We start from the raw sequence: 21,202 nt of genomic DNA, 5'->3' as shown, positions 1-21,202 counted from the left end.
GAGAAGTTTCCAATTAGTTTTTTCAATGCGATATTAAGTGAGCTCACGTGTCTATATTGTTTGGTCAAACCTACGTCACTGGGGAATGTATGCGATTGAATAGGAGGAATGTAGCATTTTAATAGATTTATTTTCCCTCTTTTCTTCCTCTCCTTCTCCTTCCACTCCCTCAGTTCCAACCTCATTCTCAAACATCCCCACCCTAAGAAAAATACTGGGAAACAGATATCAGTAACTTACAACTGTTTTTTTAAAATATATTTTATTGATTTTTTACAGAGAGGAAGGGAGAGGGACAGAGAGTTAGAAACATCGATGAGAGAGAAACATTGATCAGCTGCCTCCTGCAGGCCCCCCACTGGGGATGCGCCCACAACCAAGGTACATGCCCTTGACCGGAATCGAACCTGGGACCCTTCAGTCCGCAGCCTGGCGCTCTATCCACTGAGCCACACCGGTTAGGGCACAACTACTTTTTTTTAAAATAATAGTTAACCTCAAACCCATATGGTGGGGACATGAAGTTCACATAGGTGCTTTTTTGAAAAAATGTTTATATTGATTTTTTTTTTTTAGAGACAGGAGGGGAGAGGGAGAGACAGAAACATCAATGATGAGAGAGCATCATTGATGCGCTGCCTCCTGCACGCCCCCTACTGGGGATCGGAGTCCGCGCCGGGCCGTGTCCTGACCCGAATCAAACCCTCAGTCCGATGCTCTCTCCACGGGGCCAAACGGGCCAGGGCCGCAAGGACCGAGTTCTCACTTGACAAGCCAGTCTTCCGCGTTAGATTTCCCGGCTCCTGGAGATGGAAGTTCCTCCCCCACTGCCCCCTCGCCCCCCGAGCAGCAGGCAGGGCGCCCCCGCCCCGCGCGCCCTCGGGAGGGTATTGGCCTCAGATGGCCGCGCGGTCCCACCGGGATCTCCGCGCCTCGGCCGGTGGCTGAGCGGATGGTCACTTCCTCCCCCTGCGCCCGCGGCTCCCGGCTGGGAAGGTCCCCGACGGGGTACGAGGCCGGGGCGACCCGCTGGGCGCAGGGACGTGGCCCAGCCCCCGTTCCCGACCCGCTGCGTCCGCTCCGCATTCGAACTCCCCGCCGGGGCGGGGCGTCTCCGTCCGACCTGCGCTCCCGCACCGGCGGCGGCCGCGGGGACCGGGCTCCCCCGAAGCGTCCCGGCCGTCAGGCGGGGAGGACAGCGCCCGCAGGTCCCGTCGGTGCGGGGGCGGCGCGGGGAGTGTCCGGGGCGTTCCCCGCCCGCGCGCTCCGGGGAGTAAACAATCGGCGGAAAGGGCGGGGAGGCCGGGGGCGCGGCCCGGGGGCGGGCGGGCCGCGGGCTCGGAACCCCAGTTCCCTTTACTCCGGGTTCCCTCCCCGTTCCAGTCGGGCGCGCAGCCTCCGGCCCCGCGTGTCCGCCCCAGAACCCCGGTTCCTCGGGCCCCGCGAGGTGTGTGTCGCCGGCGGCGCGCGCAGGTGGCGCGGCCAGGGTAGCAGCTCCCGCGGTGAGTGGTCCTCGGCCCGGCCCCGCTTCCGGGAGCCACGGACGGACCCGGGAGGTGGCTCGGGCCGCGTAGACCTCGGCTGTTTGCTGGGAGGATGTGAGGGGCGCGGGCGGGAGGGGCTGCAGGAGGAAGAGAGAGGGCGCCCGGAAAGGATGCGAGGGAGGGGGCGCGCGGGGAGGGGGGCGCGCGGGGACGAGGGCGCCCGGAAAGGATGCGAGGGAGGGGGCGCGCGGGGACGAGGGCGCCCGGAAAGGATGCGAGGGAGGGGGCGCGCGGGGGGGGGGCGCGCGGGAGGGGGGGCTTACTCGCGTCCACCCACAGCGGCCTGTCCCGTGTCCTCGCACCCTGGGCGCAGCGGGGTGTGGGTCCCCGGCCAGGTTCCACCTGTTGGAGGCGGGATCAGCAGGGGTACCCCCCCCACACACCCCGCAGAGAGCCTCCCACCCCCAGCCCACGCTTTCCAAACACGGCGGAAGGGGGCGCGGGAGCCCCGAGAGCTCCCCGTTTCCTGCGGGGAGAGCAGCTGCACTTTGGACAAGAAGGTTTCGCAGCGTCCAATGGACCCCAGTGGGTGCGGAGCCCGCAGAGACAGATGGTCACAGCGCACGGACTGGCGGCGCAAGAGAAACTGGACTGTCCTAGGTCAAAGGGCACACGGTCCCCGCCGGGAGGGAGCGGGTCCTTCGCAGCTCCTGTCCGCGGTGGGCGGGCCTGGGGCCTGGGGAGCCTCACTGGCTGTCCCCAGATGGCCCCTTCCTAAGCCAGGGCTTGGCCAAGCGGCTCATGGTCTCCCGGGAGCGCGGCTCCGGCCGGCACCTTCCCGGACCAGGCAGCACCTCCCTGGCCTGAGGTCAGCGCCCCGTCAGGCCCCTGCCCCTCGGGGCGCTTACAGAGAAACCCTGTGTGAAATGCTGCCCGCCGGCCCCGCGTTTTCTGCAGGCACCTGAGGACTCCAGGCGACCTTGGCCTTCCCCTGGACACTCCCCACTCCCCGGGTTGTAAGTCCATAAACAGCCACCCGCCCTGCCCCCGCCCGCCGCCGGCGCTTTGGGTCACACCCCCTCCTGCCCTCTGGGGCTAAAGAGTCCTTCCGTTCCGTTCCCTTCACTGGCTCGGAGCTTGGCGCTGAGAAATGGGGATTTCCTAGATTTGAAACCACGCCCTGCCCATCCTCCCAGAGTCCGCTGTCAGGGTGCGGCCACAGCCTTGGGCCCAGCCCTGCTCCTTGGCCGGCTCCAGGGAGCTCCCCCTCCTTTCCTGGGCCCCATCGCTGGCTGTCACTCCGCCGGCTCCTCCCGGAGAGATTACAGTCTAGGTTCCCGCAGGGGCAGCACATTGCAGTTAAAGCGGATAAGTTAGTTTTCCTTCCAATGGTTTCTGTCCAAGTGGACTTTCTTTGTCTTTCCTGATTGTCAAGTTACTATTCGCCGTAAAAAAAATAGTAAATAACAAAGTGAAACTTCCAGCTGCTTCTACTACCTACAGGCAAACTCCCCCCCCCCCCCAGTTGAAATATGAACTGTGTTCACTTAAGACACCATAAGCATTTGCATACCGTGGGTGAGGGGCCCTGCTACACCCCAGAGCTCAGGGGAGGCCTGCGTGGGGGCCCCACCAGCTCAGAGACCAGCACCCACAGAGGGTGGCGTGAACATAATCCCGGAGGAAGCCTGGGCCTCTGCGTACAGAACAGGCAGGGGAAGGGCCGTCTCCCAGCGTCATCCCAGGCCCTGGGTGCTGCCTCCGGCGGTTGTCTTTGGTTTGTCTCCATAAACCCTTACGAGGCTTTTCCTTCGCGGGAGCTATTTACACAAAGTAACGTGCCTGTCTGGCTTGTACTTTAATGGGTGATGTTAAAAAATGTTAACGCCCTTTTAATTTATTTATTTTTAAATATATTTTTATGGATTTCAGAGAGGAAGGGAGAGGGAGAGAGAGATAGACACATCAATGATGAGCGAGAGTCATTGATTGGCTGCCTCCTGCACGCCCCACACTGGGGATCAAGCCCGCATCCTGGGCACGTGCCCTGATGGGTAAATGAACTGTGACCCCCCCCCCCCGGTTTAACTCCCCTTTTTAAAATAAAGGGTTTATGAGGCCTTCGCTAGCCAAAAAGGGAGGTTGCAAGTTTTCCAGACATTCCAAAGTTTTGTTACCATAGATGCAAAAACACAGCCAGCTCGGTGAAGATCACAGTTGATTTTTGTCAGGGCAGATGCCAGCCTGGGATGTGACTGCCCACCGTAGACTGCTTTGTAATTAAATGTTAACTGCAGGCCATCCTTTGTGGTTAATTGGGTCTCTGAGGGTTAGTCAGGTTGGCACATGGCCCCTCTCTGTCCACAGGGGCCCGAGCAGAACCTGGCACGCGGCGTCCTGGCCGGGAGTCCGGGACCCCCTCCTGCTGCAGGGACAGCCCAGCCCTGCTGCGGAGGGCAGGCCTGTCTCAGGACACGCGCATCCCTCCCGAGGGAGAGGTCTGAGCATCGTGTGCGGGGTCAGAGGAAATGCCCCCTGAAACTGCTGCAGCAGCATTGCCTCGGTGCCAGGGTCCAGCCTCACCCGCTGAGCAGGAGGCTGGGCCTCGGCCAAGCTGTCAGTTTCCTGGAAGGTGCCTCTCAGGACAAAGGGCGCACACAGCGTCTCAGCCGCAGCCAGCGCCTTGCTGCTCTCGGAGCAGACTTTAAGAAAGAGATGTTTCTGTTGACTTCAGAGAGGAAGGGAGAGGGAGCGAGAGAAGCATCGATGAGAGGATCATGGATGGGCTGCCTCCTGCACGCCCCGTACTGGGGATGAGCCCACAACCCGGGCCTGTGCCCTTGACTGGGAACCGAACCGTGACCTCCTGGTTCATAGGTCGACACTCAACCACTGAGCCACACCGGGCCAAGCCCTGTCCTTCTGACTTTCAGCGGGGACTCTTGCGCGGGCATGATTGACAAACTCTCTTTCCACTGATTCAACTTCGAGCCCCTCTCCCCTCCCCAGGGTGGGGGTGGCTGAGGGGTCCAGTCCTCCCATCACGTGCTTGGTTCTGGCAACCAGCTGGTCCTCAGGTGCGGCCCTAAGGTCACTTCCTCGATATAACAAAAGACATGGTTCATAGCAGCACAGCTCACCAAGCTAAGGTCTGGAAGCAGCCCGAGTGCCCATCAGCAGATGAGTGGGTGAGAAAACTGGTCCATCTGCACAATGGAATCCTACGCTGCGGTAAAAAGGAGGGATATACCATTCGCAACAGCAGGGATGGACCCGGAGAGCATTATGCTAAGCGAAATAAGCCGGTCGGAGAAAGATAAATACCACATGATCTCACTCATTTATGGAATATAATGAACAACATAAACTGATGAACAAAAACAGATCCAGAGACAGAGAAACATCCGTCAGACCGTCAAACCTCAGAGGGAAGGTAGGGGAGGGTGGGGGTTAGGGGGAGAGATCAACCAGAGGACTTGCATGTGTGCATATAGGCCTAACCAATGGACACAGACACCAGGGGGGTGAGGGCATGAGTGGGGGGCTGGAGGGGGGGGGCGATGGGGGTATAGGACACAGATGTAATACCTTAATCCAGTGGTTCTCAACCTGTGGGTCTTGACCCCTTGGGCGGTCGAACGACCCTTTCACAGGGGTCGCCTAAGACCATCCTGCATATCAGATATTTGCATGACGATTCATAACAGTAGCAACATTTCCGTGATGAAGTAGCAACAAAAGTAATTTTATGGTTGGGTCACAACATGAGGAACTGTATTTAAAGGGCCAGAAGGTTGAGAACCGCTGCTAATCAATAAAGAAAGGAAAAACAATAAAAAGACACGGTTCCCATCTCAGCAGGATGTGGCAAGGGCCTAGGAGCTCTGCCAGGAACGGGAGGAAGACCGAGTATGTTTGTAATCCCGCATCACAGACCCTGGGACTGGCCCTCACTGCTGCCCCTGAGGACTCGCTGGCCTCCTCAGCTCCCTTCGCTGGGCCCGAGGCTGGCGTCTGCAGAGCAGTGACATGTCGATGCCGGGGGACAAGCCAGGGGAGGACAGGAAGCTGTAGGGAAGCCTCAGCTCCAGGCCCAGCCGGCTCGTTTTCTCCGCGTTGGGGACTGGCTGGCGATACCAGTGACCGGCCCTTCCTCCACAGGCACCTGTGGGGTGTTAGCTGGGTGGCCCGGCGTCTGACAGGTGGCTGGGGAGATACCTGGTTGGGAACCTGCCCTGGCTGGACGGGCCTGGCTGCTCTTGGTGACGCCGCTCCCCCCATTTCCTGCCTCGGCGTGGGGGGGCCCTGGCGTCACTCTGCTCATCGCTAAGCTCGGTGTCCCTCCCGCCGGGCGCCAGGCTGGGGGAACCTGGAGCCGCCCAGGTGCCAGGCCAGGTGCTCGGGGACCAGCCGTGTCAGCCGAGTCCCCTGCGCGCTGTGGCTCGGCTCTCCGCCTCCCCGCGGAGCCCTGTCCTAGGCCATGTTTGGTGCCCAAAGTCTATGGGGTTGTTCCCTCCCGGGCCGAGGACCCAGCACCAGCCTCAGTCCTCCCCCCGGGGCAGGTCCCTGGAGCTGGTGCCTGAGCAGCCCCCCTCTCCGAGCTGCGCTTGGGGCCTGAGGGGGACAGGGAACGCGCTGGAAGCACGGGCGGCGGGGGGTCTGCTGGGTGGAGGCGCCTTTCACTGTCTGCAGGTTACCTGGCTTCCCTGACGGCCGTGACCTCGGACCTCCCAGGGGTCACTGTGGTTCAGTCCGTTCAACAAGCGGCCACTGGACTGAGGGCCTCTTCTCTGATGCCCTCAGCACACCGAGCCTGGCGGTGCCTGGAGGTCCCCAAGTGAGGCCACGAGGCACAGCCGGTCTCCAGCGGCCAGCCCCGCCCAGCCCCTCCCTCCCCGCCCTCCCCTCCCAGGCTCCCGGGGCTGGGCTCGCCCCACTTGCGGTTCGACTTGATCTGCGCTCAGAGCCCGCAGCCTGCTTGTGGCTGAGTTTTCCGGTTCACACGGTTCCCTGTTGCCCCCAGGGTCCTGCTGTGGCTGCCAGGATGGCTCTCCAGGGAGGTGGCGCCAAGGAGCCCGAGACCCACAGGTGAGCCCGGGGCAGGGCTTGGGTTGTGCTGACTGAGGGGACCCTGCCAGCGGCCGCTCAGGACGGGCTGGGGACGGAGGCGGGTGCAGAGCTGGGTGGAGGGGTGGTTTCGTGCTCAGCTCTGCCCCGCGTGGGGTTTACCGGACACCCGGACACGCTTCAGGAACTCGGCCCCGTTCTCCCCACCCCCCTCTTGGTCCTGGATCTTCAGCACTTTCCGGGTTTTTCAGAGTTTTCGTTGGTCGTTCTCATGGCACCTTTTATGTTTATTTGCTGGAAAAGCACCCATTTCCTGTGTTAGTCCCAGTTCCTGTGCGGACTTGAAGTCCACTAGCTTTTCTGGTTTCCTGGACACTCACTGCCCCGCCTCTGCCGGGCTGACCCAGGGTGACCTGGGCACCCCGCCCTGCCGCAGTGGCCCCCAGGTCTCGGATCTTGAGCCTCTGGGAGCCCCTGCTTGGGGGGACTCTCAGGAACTCCTCTGTGACCCCGAGGCCCCTCGGGCTGGTCACGTGTCCAGGTGCTAACCGCACAGGCACACCTGGCCCCCTCCCTCCGTCCCTGGGGGCTCTGAGCCGTTTCCACGTGCCAGGCGGCCTTGCGAGCGTTTCCTGCGGAGATGACTTTGTTTGAACTGGTAGAATCCCTGCTGCTTTCCGTGGTGGACAACCAGGAGGCCCTGTCCCCGGCTCTGAGCCCCTCTTGGGTTGATGACCCCGGGGCTGCGAGGGGAAGTGGTTGAAGCGAAGTTGCAGAAGGGGAGCCGGGCTCCACAGGAGTCACCCCTTCCCTCGCTCCGTCATTGTTCACCCTCCTTCAGTTTTATGGCCACCTGCCGAGGGGCCATGCCTGGCGAGGCCTCCGCTGCGTGCAGCCTCCCCTGTGTGCGGCCTCCGCTGTGTGCAGTCTCCCCTGTGTGCGGCCTCCGCTGGTGCAGCCTCCCCTGTGTGCGGCCTCCGCTGTGTGCGGCCTCCCCTGTGTGCGGCCTCCGCTGGTGCAGCCTCCCCTGTGTGCGGCCTCCGCTGCGTGCAGCCTCCCCTGTGTGCGGCCTCCGCTGTGTGCGGCCTCCCCTGTGTGCGGCCTCCGCTGGTGCAGCCTCCCCTGTGTGCGGCCTCCGCTGCGTGCAGCCTCCCCTGTGTGCGGCCTCCGCTGCGTGCAGCCTCCCCTGTGTGCGGCCTCCGCTGCGTGCAGCCTCCCCTGTGTGCGGCCTCCGCTGGTGCAGCCTCCCCTGTGTGCGGCCTCCGCTGGTGCAGCCTCCCCTGTGTGCGGCCTCTGCTGTGTGCGGCCTCCCCTGTGTGCGGCCTCCGCTGGTGCAGCCTCCCCTGTGTGCGGCCTCCGCTGCGTGCAGCCTCCCCTGTGTGCGGCCTCCGCTGGTGCAGCCTCCCCTGTGTGCGGCCTCCGCTGGTGCAGCCTCTACTGAAGCTGTGACCCCGAGCCCTCGGCATGGGGGTCGCTGAGTTATTAGGTCCCAGGATTAGGGACTCCTCCCCACAAAGTCGAACGCCTTCCGCCTGACTGCCCGGTGTCTCTGACACGCAGTGCAGGGCGCGACGTGAGGCCGGCCTTGGACTCGGCGCGGTCCCCGCAGCCTCCCCAGCCCCCCAGCCCCTGCTCCCTGGTCCCACCCGCCCTGAACAGCCGGTCCCTCCCTGCTGGTCCGTGCCTCACGCCAGCACGTACTTGGTAGTTGAGTAAAGTGACCGAACAAAGCAGAACGAAGCCGCTTCACGTCCGTGGGCTGGAGACACCGTTACCCACCAATGTGCCCGTGACTCGTCATGTAAAACCCTTCGAGATGCGTGTGAGCCCGTCCCAGTGCGTCTCGGGGCGAGTCCACGCCGGCTGGTTTGAAACCATTGCTGGCCCCCAGGGACCACAGCCCTGCTGCGCTGTCCTCTCCCAGAACCGGAGCGACAGGGAGGCAGCGGGCCTTCTGCTGGCGCCCTGCGCGCACAGCGCCCTGAGGTCTCATCGCGGGACCTGGTCCCGTTTACGGCGCTGGTGCTCGGAGCTCAGAGGCGGGGGGTGAGGTCAGGCTTCTGCTTGGCCCACAGGTCAGCGGGGGCCCTGGTGACACAGACGCCTGGGTGTGGCCCCTGGAGAGTGGCCTCCCGGCCCCAGGAGAGCGAAACACACCCTGAGTCTGGAGACCCAGGGAGCCTGGTCAGGGGCGGGGCGGACAGGTGTGGTCCGGGCATCGCGGTGACCTGGGGTCTGTGCTGACCGAGAGCAGCCGCCGCAGGTCCCCTTTCACAGAAAGATCTTTACTGCGCGGTGTCCAGCTTTCCTGTGCGAGTGCCCGCCTTTCGAAATGTTCAGGTGGGAGCCGGTTTGGACGCCACTGCAGGGAAGTGGGAGGGGGCGTCGGGGTGGGAGCCGGGTAGTGGACGGCCGATGCCCAAGCCAGATGGAGGCTAGATGAGATGGTAGAGGAGACGAGGAGAGGACGCCGTGAAGGCTAAGACGGACGGGCAGGACGGGGATGCGATGGCAGCTGAGGCAGACTGGGCGCCTCTTCGTCAGTGAGGTCCTATCGGGGCGGCCACGCTCCCTGGCGTGCTGCCGGCGCTCCCTTTCGTGGGACGATGGCAGAGCTCAGGGGCTCACTAACCAGAAACGCTTGGTCCCTGGCCATGTTTTCCCTCTGCTCCTGTCCTTGGTGAATGTGACATTTTAAAAATAAGGTCAAGTTTATATGTGGGAAGTGAACGTGAGTTGGGTAGCAACCGGCTGTACCTTTTGTATGGGATTGAGCCTTTTTTTTAAAATTTGTTAATCCTCACCCAAGAGTATTTTTTCCCTTGATTTTTAGAGAGAGAGGGAGGGAGGGAAGGCGGGAGAGAGAGACAGAGAGAGAAACATCGATGTGAGAGAGATACATGGACTGGTTGTCTCTCACACCCACCCCAACTGGGACCAGGGATCGAACCTGCAACTCAGGGATGTGCCCTTGACCAGGAATCAAACCCACGTTCTGTGCGTGGACTGAGGCTCCACCACTGAGCCACACTGGCCAGGGCCTGTGATTGAGCCTTTCGATCTATTGAGAGAGATTGATCCGTGGGCTGCCTCCTGCATGCCCCCAACTGGTTATTGAGCCCACAACCGGGGCATGTGCCCTGACCGGGAATTGAACCATGACCTCCTGGCTGATGGGTTGATGCTCCACCACTGAGCCACACTGGTTGGGCAAACCTTTTGATCTTGTCCATTTTAGGTTCCTTGGGTTGTTTCGAATCCACTCTCCAGACAGGGCCCTGGGTGTGGGGAGGGGGGAGGGGAAGAGAAGGGGGAGAGGGGAGACAGGAGGTGGAGCCTGGTGTGCGGGGGCCTGTCCTTCCCGCCACGGGCCGCATGCTGGCCTCGGGCACCTGGTCGCCATGCGGCCACTGGACCTGGTGCTCGGCTGACCTCCCGCTCTCCGGGTGTGCAACAGCGACCGCTGCGTCCGGCTCTGTAACCCGAACATCGCGACGATGAAGGAGGACATCCTCTACCACCTCAGCCTCAGCACCAGCTCACACGACCTCCCGGCCATGTTCGGGGACGTGAAGGTGAGGAGCTTCCGTCAGCCCCTTTGTCGGCGGCCTGAGTCGACGCCCCCACAGAGGACACTCACCAAGCGACAGGCTTATCGGAATTTTGCGAGTTGTTCCTGGTCTGCGCACCAGCTCGTGAGGAGCAGAAGCTGTACTCGGGCCTGCCCGTGGGCCCCTCTGATTCCTTGCGCGTTTAGGGGGTAATGGGACCCATGCGAGTGGGTTTCCTAGTGCGCCTCTGAGGGAACAGGAGACGCCGGCGGTGTCTAGGGCGCAGGATAGTCAGAGGGGCTGCGCGGTGTGTGGTCCGTGAGTAACACGGTGACACCCACCTGTTCAGCCGCCTCAGTGGCTTGTTTCATCTTTAGAGACTTAGCTCTTTGACCATTAACGCCCTTAAGCTGGCGCGCTTACTTGCTTTTCTTGTGTAAAACAAAATGAGAAGCTCTTATATACAGACTAGAGGCCCGGTGCACGAAATTCGTGCACAGGGGCAGGGGACCCTCAGCCTGGCCTGCACCCTCTCGCAATCCAGGACCCCTTGGGGGATATCCGACTGCCAGTTTAGGCCCGATCCCAGTCGGATTAGACAGGATCAGGCCTAAACCTGTAGTTGGACATCCCTCTCGCAGTCGGGGACCACTCGCTCCTAACTGCTCACCTGCCTGTCTGCCTGCCTGATCGCCCCTAACTGCCTCTGCCTCAGCCCCTACCACCATGGCTTCATCTGGACGGATGTCCAGAAGGTCGCTCAGCTGTCCAGTCTAATTAGCATATTACGCTTTTATTATTATAGATGGGTGACTGCATTAGTTCTCTGAGTCCCGCCCCTCCGTGGCCACTTCCCAGGCCCCCACCAGCCCCGGGCGCTTGCCACGCGTTGGCCATTTGGTGCTTGGGTGGTGGTGAGAGGTGGTAGACAGAAGCCCATTTTATGTTATTATTTTTTTTAATTTTTATTTTTTAAAATGTTTTTATTGATTTCAGAGAGGAAGGGAGAAGGAGAGAGTGATGGAAACATCCATGATGAGAGAGAATCATTGATTGGCTGCCTCCTGCAGGCCCCACACTGGGGATCGAGCCCACAACCCAGGCATGTGCCCTGACCGGAAACTGAGCCCTGACCTCCTGGTTCCTAGGTCGATGCTCGACCGCTGTGCCACGCCGGCCGGGGCCAGAAGCCCACTTTACAGGCGGGCTGTGGGGTCAGCGAGGAGCCGGTGCTGTCCTAGTCCACCCCCGGCTCCCCAGACCCTGTGCTGCACGGCCGGCAGGCAGGGCCCCACCCCGCCTCCCAGAGAAGCAGGTCTGGGCCCGCGTCTGGCGAGCCGTGGCTTTGCTGAGTGTGACCCCACCAGCCTGGCCCCCGAACTCGTGAGCGTCGAGTCACCAGGAGGCGCCCAGACAGTCTGTTCGGTGGGGCCAGGGAGCTGCATTTCCAGCAAGTTCCAGGAGGCGCATGTGTCACTGGGTGGGGGTGGGCCCTGCGCCCACGGCTCTGTCCTCTGCCCGCAGTTCGTGTGCGTCGGGGGCAGCCCCTCCCGGATGAGGGCCTTCGCCAAGTACGTGGCCTCGGAGCTGGGCCTGGGCCGGTCGGGCGAGGACCACCCCAACATCTGCACGGGGACCGACCGCTTCGTCATGTTCAAAGTGGGGCCCGTGCTGTCGGTCAGCGTGAGTACCTGTCCCTCGGGCGGCCGGTCCCGGGCTCTGCAGGCCCCTGTCCTCCACACACAGGCCGGTCAGGCCGGGAGGAGGAGGCAGAACCGAGGGGGCACCGTCGGCCGCGGCCAGCAGTTAGTGCGGGAGCCGGGAGTGGGAGGAAAGGAAGAGAGGAAAGCCGGCAGGTGGGGGGCCGTGCGGGGCTGGCTGTGTGACACGGCCCTTGGGGACAGCTCTGTGCCGCCTCCCGAGGTGCACGGCTGAGGTTCGTGCTCTGTGGCTGCTGGGGGTGAGGGGGGGGCATTGGGGGTGGGGAGGAGGGCTTTGGGGGTGGGGGGTGCGGCAGCACACACGGGCCGCAGAGCCTGACGCCCCTTCCTCCCGCCAGCACGGCATGGGCGTCCCCTCCATGGCCATCATGCTGCACGAGGTGCTCAAGCTGCTGTACCACGCCCGCTGCTCGGGCGTCACCGCCATCCGCCTGGGCACATCGGGCGGCATAGGTGAGTGGCCGCATGGCTGGGCCTTGCCTGTTCTTAGAACGTTACTGGTGAGCCCGGCTGGTGTGGCTCAGTGGTTGAGGGTCGACCCATGAACCAGGAGGTCAGGGTTCAGTTCCGGTCAGGGCACAGGCCCGGGTTGTGGGCTCCGTGCCCAGGAGGCAGTCGGTCCGTGATTCTCTCTCATCATGGATGTTTCTCTCCCTCTCTCTCTCTCCTCTTCCATCCTCTCTGAAATCAATAGAAACACGTATTTAAGAAAAAATAGAACGTTGCCAGTGCTTCAGCGTGTGGCGTGCCGACGGCCGTTCTCCCGCACGCGCTCGGTCGCGCCCTCCGCCCCCAGCGCCGGTGACACCGCTTCTGTCCTCAGGTCTGGAGCCCGGCTCCGTGGTGATCACCCGGCAGGCGGTGGACGCCTGCTTCAAGCCCGAGTTCGAGCAGCTGGTGCTGGGGAAGCGCGTGGTCCGCGGCACCGACCTGGACGCGCGGCTGGCGCAGGAGCTGCTGCAGTGCTCCGCGGACCTGGGCGAGTTCCCCACGGTCGTGGGCAACACCATGTGCACCCTGGACTTCTACGAAGGTGCCGTGGGCGGGTCCCGGCGGGAGGCAGGGAGGGAGGGAGGGAGGTCTCACCGGTGTGTCCATGTCAGGCGCCACGCCTGCTGGGAGTGGCGGTTTGGGCTCCAGGGCAGGTGGGTGGGGGGGTGTTGGGGGGTCGAAGCATCCCTGCGCCCTGGCGGGGAGCACCCCATCAGCATGGCCCTCTCCTCGTGTCTGCAGGGCAGGGCCGTCTGGACGGGGCCCTGTGCTCCTACACGGAGCAGGACAAGCAGGAGTACCTGCGGGCGGCCCACGCAGCCGGCGTCCGCAACATCGAGATGGAGTCGTCTGTCTTGGCCGCCATGTGCAGCGCCTGCGGCCTCCCAGGTAGGCGGGCACTGGGCCGCCACCCGCTCCCTTCTCCTGCCCAGTCCATCCTCTCGGGTCCCCACCCCAGCGTCCCCTCCAGCGTCTGCCTTCCGCCCGCGTCTGTCCCCGAGCCTGTGCTGGACGGGGTGACGCCTGTGATGGTCCCGTGGCCGAGGGCAGGATTCTCCGTATCTGGGAGCCCTGGGCCACCAGGTGGGCTGAGGACGGTGGCACCAGCTCCCTCAGGTTTTCTGGGCAACAAACCCACCACCAGCCCTGCGGTGGGTCTGGCTTTCAGCCTTGGATTTGAGAGTCCTGCCTCCCGGCCGGGGATGTGCCTGCGACTCGGTGGGAAGCGAAGGCGGAAGGAGGAGGAGGCCCCAGGCCTGTGTGCTCTCCACCCGTCCACATGCCTGTGGGTCCCACAGGGCCCGTCCCCTGGGGATGGCAGGTGGCGCCTGGTCTCCTCGGCGCCCTGAGCTGGAAGCCCTGCCCCTCCCGCTGACGGCCCTTTGCTCTCCGCAGCGGCCGTGGTGTGCGTCACCTTACTGGACCGCCTGCGCGGGGACCAGGTCTCCAGCCCCCACGACCTGCTGGCCAAGTTTGAGCAGCGGCCGCAGCGGCTGGTCGTCCACTTCATCAAGAAGAGGCTGGCGGGGGCCTGAGGTCCCTGCGTCCCGGAGACGGAGCCGAGCTCGTCGCAGCTGCAAATAAAATCGCTGTCCAGTCCCCTCTGCGTCCTGTGCCCTTGATGAGGGAGCCCAAGGCGGCCTCCGCCCCAGGGCCCCGCGGGCTCCAGGGAGCCGTTCATGCGGATCGGCCTGATCTGGGGTTCCTGTGTGAACGTCCCTCTGAAATGAAAGTATTTCTGGGGGGAAATTTCAGACTTTTAAACGCTAATGGTTGTCCAATTTCACATCGCTAAGCAAGAGGTCTGATTCCAGGGCCAGACATTCCCTTCCTCATGTTGCTTGACAGCCCTCTGCAGCGAGAGCCACGAACACCCAGAGGCAGCTACAGGAGGAAACGCCCCCAGGAGCACACGCACACGCGTGTCACGGCGGACCCTGAGCAACACGGGTTTGAGCTGCGCAGGTCCACTCAGACATGGAGTTTTTCCTTTTTAGAGGATTTTTTAAAAATTGATTTTTAGAGCGAGAGGGAGAGAGAGAAACATGGATTTGTTGTTCCACTTATTTACGTATTCATTGGTTGATTGCTTTTTAAAAAATACTCACCTGGGGATATGTTTTTGTTGTTAATTGGTTTGAGAGAGAGAAAGAGAGAGAGAGAGAGAGAGAGAGAGAGAGAGAGAGAGAGAGAGAGAGAGAGACATGAATCGGTTGCCTCCGGTACACTCCTGACTGGGGATTGAACCTGCAACCGTGTCATGTCGGGTGACGCTCTGACCAGCCGAGCAGCCCAGCCTGGGCCAGACGCGGGTTCTGTCGTTGGACCACAGCTGCATTGCTGTGCGGTGTCCACCCACATGCTCCGGGGTGACTGGCGGCTGGGACTGTCGCGTGGAGGCCGGCTCTAGTTGCCCGTAGTCGGTCACCTGTGAGGGAGGCGGCCCGCACCGGGTGTTGCTTCCCAGTCCACGGTCTATACGCAGTTCCCTCGCCGCACACAGCCGCATTTCTGGAAACTTCTGTGTCCGCCTCATGATGCTGCCATAACGGGCCGGTCCCCACACGCAGCCGATGGGGCTGGGTCCTTGGGCCTGTGGGTTGGGATGGTCACGTCTGGCGAGTCGGCCGTGGCTCGTGGAGTCCACGTCAGGGTGGCCACTCTCTGGTGTTGGATGCTGTTGTGAGCACCGGAGGGGTGTTTCCTGGCTGTGCCCGGAGGCCCCTTCCCCCCGCCTGTCCTGCGCCCCCACCGTGTCCGGCTCCGCTCTGGCAGTCAGCTGAGTGACGGGGGCAGGGCAGTGTCAGACTCGGGGTGTCGCTGTGTGTGGCCCGTGCGCTCTAGTGAAGGCCCTTCCCTGGGACCCTGAGTCACTCCAGGCGGAGGGTCAGGTCGGCTCAGAGGAGGAGCCGCTCCCTGCTGGCGCCTGGAGGCTGTGCTGTGGAGAAGCAGCCCCGGGAGCCTCTGCCAGTGGCTCTGCTGCCCCGACCAGGAGGCTGACCAGGAGGGCAAGCGCTGGAGGGCCGGCCGTCAGAGCCCCCGGGGAGCCTGTCCGCTGTGACCCCAGCCCGAGGCGCAGGACCCGAACTCTGTCCTCCGGTCCCAGGCCACTGTCCTGTTCTGCCACCTGTCCCCAAGTTCCCGGGTGCCCCAGGCTCCAGCTGGGTGTTGCCCGTCCAACCTCAGCCCCGGCCGAGAGTGGCCCCGGGGCCAGTGCGCCGTGGACGCAGGCTCGCTTCTGGGTGGATAGTCGCCAGGCCCAGTGGGCCGCGGCCCCACACTTGCCTGGGAGGAGGGAGGAGCTCATCGCCTGGCCTGTGGGGGCCCCTCCCACCCTTCCCAGGCACCTGTGGCCTCTAGGGACCTGGCCACTCCTGGGAGCGCACCTGGCCAGCAGAGGGGGCACTCACACTGGGCAACTGGCACATTGAAGCTGAAGGAGCTCCTCCCCGCCAGAGGGCTGGTCTCAGGGCCTCCTCCCAGAACCTGGAGCTGAGGCCCCCGAGGGGCGGGGTGGGGGGGCCAGGGCTCCCGGGAGGACCTGAGGCTCGAAGCCGGCCTGCACCACCTCCTGCTGGCCACGGGTGGGACGACACGTCACTTACCCCACAGGTGCTGCCTGTCAGCGGGCGGCCCCTCCCTCATGGTGGGCGTGAGGCTGCAAGATGACCTCCTGGGGCCGGACAGTGCCCAGCGCAGGGAGCGCCCTCTGAGCAAAGGAGCTTGTTCTGATGGGATAAGAATACACTTCTATCCGGACAACTGGACTCGGATTTAGTCTGGTTACTAAGGTGACTCAAGGTGACCTGGAAAACGCCCTCAAACACGAGTTACCTGGGTTCCTCGCTGCACGGCCCCCCACCCGGTCCTGGCCTGGTCCCTGGTCCCGGCTCCCTCCATCCCCCCCGCCCCCCCCCCCCCCCCCCGGTGATGAGAGTGGCCCTCCGAGCAGGGGCAGGTGACAGCGACCCTATGCCCTCGCTGCCTGGGCGGGTCAGAGAGAATTGGGGACGATGCTGGGTCCGTTCTGATGGAACTGTCGGGTCCGATTTGGGAAACTGAGTCTGGTGTCTCAGGCACCTTGTAATTGGGGGGTGGGGGGGTCCCGGAGCCAGGTGTCCAGGTGTAGGTGAAACTGGGGTGAGGCGTTCAGGTGTTTTCATGGAGAAGTACTATTCAGCGCAAATGGAAGGTGGGAGAGTGTGATTTAGGCCTCAGATTCTCCAGTGGGACAGGCGGGAACCCTCCTCACCGCCCTCTGCCCACCCACTCGGGTGTGGGTGGCCTCCCTCTCGACGTCCCCAATGGATTTATGGGGGTTCCTTTAATTTCCTTAGCTCCGAGGGCACCAGACAGCACGGGAAGATGAAACCTCGTGTTTCTATCCATTTGCCGTCTTTGGAACAAATATGCTTTCACTACAAGTTGGAATTATGGTTTTCTATTAGAGCGAGGAGCAAGACTAATTCAGATTCATGAGAAGTTATTGAAATTAGCTGGATGGAATTTCAGTGTCAGAGAAAATGAGTTATTTAAATCACCCAAGAGGTTATTTATTTTTTCAGGATTTATAAATTACAATTAAATAAGGAACATTTGAGTCATGCAAGTTCTTTCAACTCTAAAACTTCTAATTGCTTATTGCCCCTAATTCTAATAAAGCTTTTAAACCGAGACAAAGAGGCCATTTCACCTGAAACTGCGGAATAATTTACGTTTCCGTTTTTAAACTGCATTAGCATAACCTTTCAGAGAGACCAGCCGAGTGTGTGTTAATCTCCTACATCCAGGTTTGGGGCGTGCTCATCCGGGGGAGCTCGTCAGCTCTGACGGAAGCACGTTAGCCTGCAGCGGGCGTCGGGCAGGGCTCCGTGAGTGCGGACGGACGGAGACAAGGGTCTCAGCCCTTCCTGTGCTTTTTTAAATTGATTTCAGGGAGAGGAAGGGAGAGAGAGAAGCATTGATGAGAAAGAAACATCTATGGGCTGCCTCCAGCACGCCCCCTGCTGGGCAGGTGCCCTGACTGGGAATTGAACTGGCGACCTCTGGGTGGTGCACGGGGCGACATTCAGCCACTGAGCAGCACTGGCCGGCAGGTCTGGCTCTCCTGGATTTAGCCCGTCCTCTCCGCGGTGTGTGCCGGCCTCCTGGCCACCTCTCCGCGGACTCCAGCCTTAATGGACAGGACCTAGCTGAGTGGCAGGGGAGAAGGGATGGGGTGGGGAGGCAGCAAGGAGCGGACGCGGGGCCGGTCCTGTGATCCCTGTAGGCACGGGGCAGCGCGGACCCGGCTAGAGTGACCGGCTCTCCTTCGCGGCAGCCTCCGCGTCAGAGCGGGTCCCCAGGACGTTCCATCCTCAGGATCCTTTCAGACCAATGCCTGTCCGCCTGCTCCACGTTCCCTCCGGACCTGGGTCAGGTGCAGGCCCCGCCTCAGCCTCCCAGCCAGCCTCGCCTGCAGGCGCACACGGCCCGCTTAGCAGCTGGGGCCTCCTTTGTCAGCTGCGAGAATCGGTCCCTGGGTGGTCATGACCCAGTCCCGCCTGCAGGTGCAGGTCAACAAGACACCTATGATCCCACAGTCCTGGAGCTGGTTGCAATCACGTACGTGCATGCAAACTGGCCGGTACAGACCTGAAATAGGAGCACCCCGTGACGGGAGTGTCCTAATCCTGGTTTTTAGAAATAATGACAGTCTCCCAGGATGGGAAGTGCTGTTCATGTTACCTGCCAAGGATCAGGTGTGTTACCTGCCAAGGATCAGGTGTGTTACCTGCCAAGGATCAGGCGTGTTACCTGCCAAAGGAACCAGGTAGCGACACTCAGAGGACAGAATGGGCCTGGAGAAGGTGAGGCCAGGGAGACAGGGCACTGGCAACATCAAACCCAAGTCTGTGCGTGCCCGTGCGTGCGAGCTGCTCCCCACCCCGGCGCCCCCCGTCCCCCCCCCCCCGCGGCCCCCATCCCCGTCTCCCCCCCCCCCCCCCCCCCGCCAGGCGGTGGCCCTCACGCTGGAGCAGGGAAATGTGTAACTAGAAGGTGAAAGCTATGGTCTGGGAAAGGCAGGCCTGCAGGGCACTTGGGCCGCCTGCTGCTGAGTTCCGGGCCGGGTTCTTGTTGCAAAAGCCATCGGCCGGGACTCAGGGCGGGTGAAGCGCTTTATGAAACGGGTGACCACAGACTCTGGGTGTCCGAGGGGCCCAGGAGCCCGGCTGCCCGGCCTTGGCCTCGGACGGAGGCGGTGCAGCAGCTGCCGCTGAGCCGTCTGAGCCGTGGGGCTGGGACAGGCGAAGGCGCGGGAATCCCCTGGGTTCAGGGTCCCGTCCCCTCCAGCTGCAGGGGGGGTGGACCCTCAGTTGCACCTCCTCAGGCCTCAGCACGCGGGTCCCAGCCTTTGGGGCGAGTGGGTGAAGGAGAGGGGAGAGGGGGGAGGGGCAACAGCGCCTCTGAGGCGAACCCTTCGCCCCTGGTCCCGGGGTCCAGCCCTGCCATGTCCTCTGGGAGGAGTGACCCCATCCATCAGCCCGAGGGGGGCTGGGCGCAGGGGGAGCTCGCTCCCTTCCCGGGAGAGGCCCGGGGCTGCGGGCCTCAGCTCTCTGCCGGGAAAGGAGAGATTTCCCCGCAGACACTCAGCAGGAGGGCGTCGGATGCCCGCTGGGGGGGGGGGGGCATGGCCCCGCTGGCGTCACCGCCGCTGCGGGGGGTGTGACTGAGGAGCACACGCCCCGGCCGCAGGTATAAGCCGCCTTCGGCTCTCCGCCCAGAGCAGAGCTTCCCGCCCAGAAAGCATGTGGCCGGCCGGGCGCCAGCTCGGGGCCCTGGTCTGGAAGAACTGGCTGGTCCGATGCCGGCACCGGGTGAGTGGGGCCCCTGGGGGGGACCGAGGGCGTGGGGCTGCCCCTCCTGCAGGGAGCCCGGAGGCTCAGGCCGTGAGCCGGGACCTGCCCCGGCCAGACCCGAGGCCCGCGCACCATCGCGGCGTGTGGTCAGGAGAGGCGGGCGTGGGCGCTCGGAAAGGACAGCAGGCGGAGCTTCAGCGCAGCTGTGGCTTCGCCTCTTGTGAACCCGAACCTGTGGGTCCTCCGGCAGCGGGACCAGGTGTGACCTTAGTCCATGGCCCTTAGTCCGTGTGTCCTGCCCCCCCCCCCCCCCCCAGTGCCCTCGGCTGGCCCGGTCCCCGCAGGAGCGCCGGGCGGCCCAGCGTTACCCTCTCCTGCCGGGCGTTCGTGTGGATTCGCCTCCTCTGGACTGAATCCAGGTGATGGGGGCGCTCAGAGTAGCTTGTGGTTTCTGTTATTCCTCACCAGCATGTCCCCCTCCCTGGTCTTCAGACATGGAAGCAGGGAGCGGGCAGGGGGGAGGGATACAGACACCTCGACTGGTTGCCTCCTGCACCTGCCCCGACCGGGAGCCTGCAGCTGAGGCTCCTGCCCTTGACTGGAGTCAGGCCCCAGGCCCTCGGCCGCCGGCATCTCACCCTCCAGCCCAGCAGCCAGGGTGGAGCCCAGCCTGTAGCCGGCGCCCGTGGGCGGCCCTGTGCCCGGTCCACTCGCTGCCCGCCCAGCAGGGCCCTGTGCCCGGTCCAGGCGGCCGTGCTGAGGCCTCTGCTGTGACGATGCCCTCCTCCAGGCAGGTTCTCTGGAATGGATTTCCTGGAACTGGGTTTCAGGGGGCAGGTAGGACACCTGGGGGGCAGGTCGATGCCCGTTGGCAGGGCCCCCAGGAGCACCCGCCTGGCCGTGGCTGAGCAGCCTCATCGCATTGGCAGGGTTGGCGGGGGCGGGCCCGGCCCTACGGCCACGGAGCTCATAGCGTCCCCGTATGTCCAGTCTGACGAACATCAGCCTGAGGCTTCTTTCTCATTTGAACAATTTCATGACGACAACAAAAAGAAAAAATGTTGTCAGGGGAAAAGGAAATGTATGTTTTTAAGTTTAACAAATTAATAACAAGAAATAACATAAAAGAAATTATAAAATAACGCCTGCTGCTCAGAGTCCTCCTCGTTCTGCCGTCTTGGGGGTTTGATGTGGACGAGAAGCTGACCCACTGCGGCTGCACAGCCCCACCTGCCCGACACATCCCAGAGCGGTGACTGTTCTCGGGGCGCAGTGATGTTCTCGGGGTGCAGTGATGTTCTCGGGGCGCAGTGATGTTCTCGGGGTGCAGTACTGTTCTCGGGGCGCAGTGACTGTTCTTGGGGCGCAGTGACTGTTCTTGGGGCGCAGTGACTGTTCTCGGGGCGCAGTGATGTTCTCGGGGCGCAGTACTGTTCTCGGGGCGCAGTGATGTTCTCAGGGCGCAGTGATGTTCTCGGGGCGCAGTGATGTTCTCGGGGCGCAGTGACTGTTCTCGGGCGCAGTGACTGTTCTCGGGGCGCAGTGACTGTTCTCGGGCGCAGTGACTGTTCTCGGGGCGCAGTGACTGTTCTCGGGCGCAGTGACTGTTCTTGGGGTGCAGTGACTGTTCTCGGGGTGCAGTGACTGTTCTCGGGGCACAGTACTGTTCTCGGGGCGCAGTGATGTTCTCGGGGCACAGTAATGTTCTCGGGGCGCAGTACTGTTCTCGGGCGCAGTGATTGTTCTCGGGGCACAGTGATGTTCTCGGGGCACAGTGACTGTTCTCGGGGCGCAGTGACTGTTCTTGGTGTGCAGTGATGTTCTTGGGGCGCAGTGACTGTTCTCGGGGCACAGGACTGTTCTCGGGGCACAGTGACTGTTCTCAGGGCGCAGTGACTGTTCTCGGGGCGCAGTGATTGTTCTCGGGGCACAGTCATGTTCTCGGGGCGCAGGGGCCTTTCTCAGACAGGTGCCTCCAGTCTCTGTCTGCGTCTGGCCTGACTGCCCTGTCCCCTCCCCGGTCAACGGGCTCCAATTCCCCCCACAAT

General features: G+C 62.7%; 2 protein-coding genes across 7 annotated transcripts in view; both read left to right on the top strand.

Annotated features, from left to right (window-relative positions):
• Positions 1–1,301: 1,301 nt before the first annotated feature.
• On the top strand, positions 1,302–14,428 carry UPP1 (uridine phosphorylase 1). Of its 6 annotated transcripts, none has more exons than XM_081102386.1 (9): positions 1,377–1,502; positions 6,508–6,572; positions 8,476–8,891; positions 10,009–10,126; positions 11,627–11,785; positions 12,162–12,276; positions 12,647–12,856; positions 13,057–13,203; positions 13,711–14,428. In XM_081102386.1, the coding sequence occupies exons 3-9, from the start codon at positions 8,884–8,886 to the stop codon at positions 13,848–13,850; spliced, it is 897 nt and encodes a 298-aa protein (XP_080958512.1). In that variant the 5' UTR covers positions 1,377–1,502; positions 6,508–6,572; positions 8,476–8,883; the 3' UTR covers positions 13,851–14,428. The 6 variants fall into 6 exon arrangements, with proteins under 6 accessions (XP_080958509.1, XP_080958512.1, XP_080958511.1 ...); XM_081102387.1 differs by lacking the exon at positions 1,377–1,502 and adding an exon at positions 4,828–4,917; XM_081102383.1 differs by lacking the exon at positions 8,476–8,891 and having other exon boundaries at positions 1,302–1,502.
• Positions 14,429–19,103: 4,675 nt separating this feature from the next.
• The window catches only part of ABCA13 (ATP binding cassette subfamily A member 13), a gene marked incomplete at its 5' end in the record, with an annotated part of 113,718 nt that continues 111,619 nt past the window's right edge, over positions 19,104–21,202 (top strand). Inside the window, one exon of the mRNA XM_081102009.1 lies at positions 19,104–19,172. Within this exon, the coding sequence (XP_080958135.1) occupies positions 19,104–19,172 (69 nt within the window). The remainder of the gene's footprint in view (positions 19,173–21,202) is intronic.

The sequence above is a fragment of the Myotis nattereri genome (genome assembly GCF_964212035.1).
Source record: "Myotis nattereri genome assembly, chromosome: 11".
Lineage (NCBI taxonomy): Eukaryota > Metazoa > Chordata > Mammalia > Chiroptera > Vespertilionidae > Myotis > Myotis nattereri.
The sequence above is the reverse complement of the archived record's forward strand: the minus strand, read 5'-3'. Positions and strand labels throughout refer to the sequence as shown.

Excerpts from the sequence above, each read along its gene's own strand:
- UPP1 (XM_081102382.1), top strand. The coding sequence starts at position 4,828 with ATGGAATATAATGAACAACATAAACTGATGAACAAAAACAGATCCAGA. Across the intron at positions 11,786-12,161 it reads GGCCCGTGCTGTCGGTCAGC|CACGGCATGGGCGTCCCCTC; the intron begins GTGAGTACCTGT and ends TCCTCCCGCCAG. Across the intron at positions 13,204-13,710 it reads CAGCGCCTGCGGCCTCCCAG|CGGCCGTGGTGTGCGTCACC; the intron begins GTAGGCGGGCAC and ends TGCTCTCCGCAG.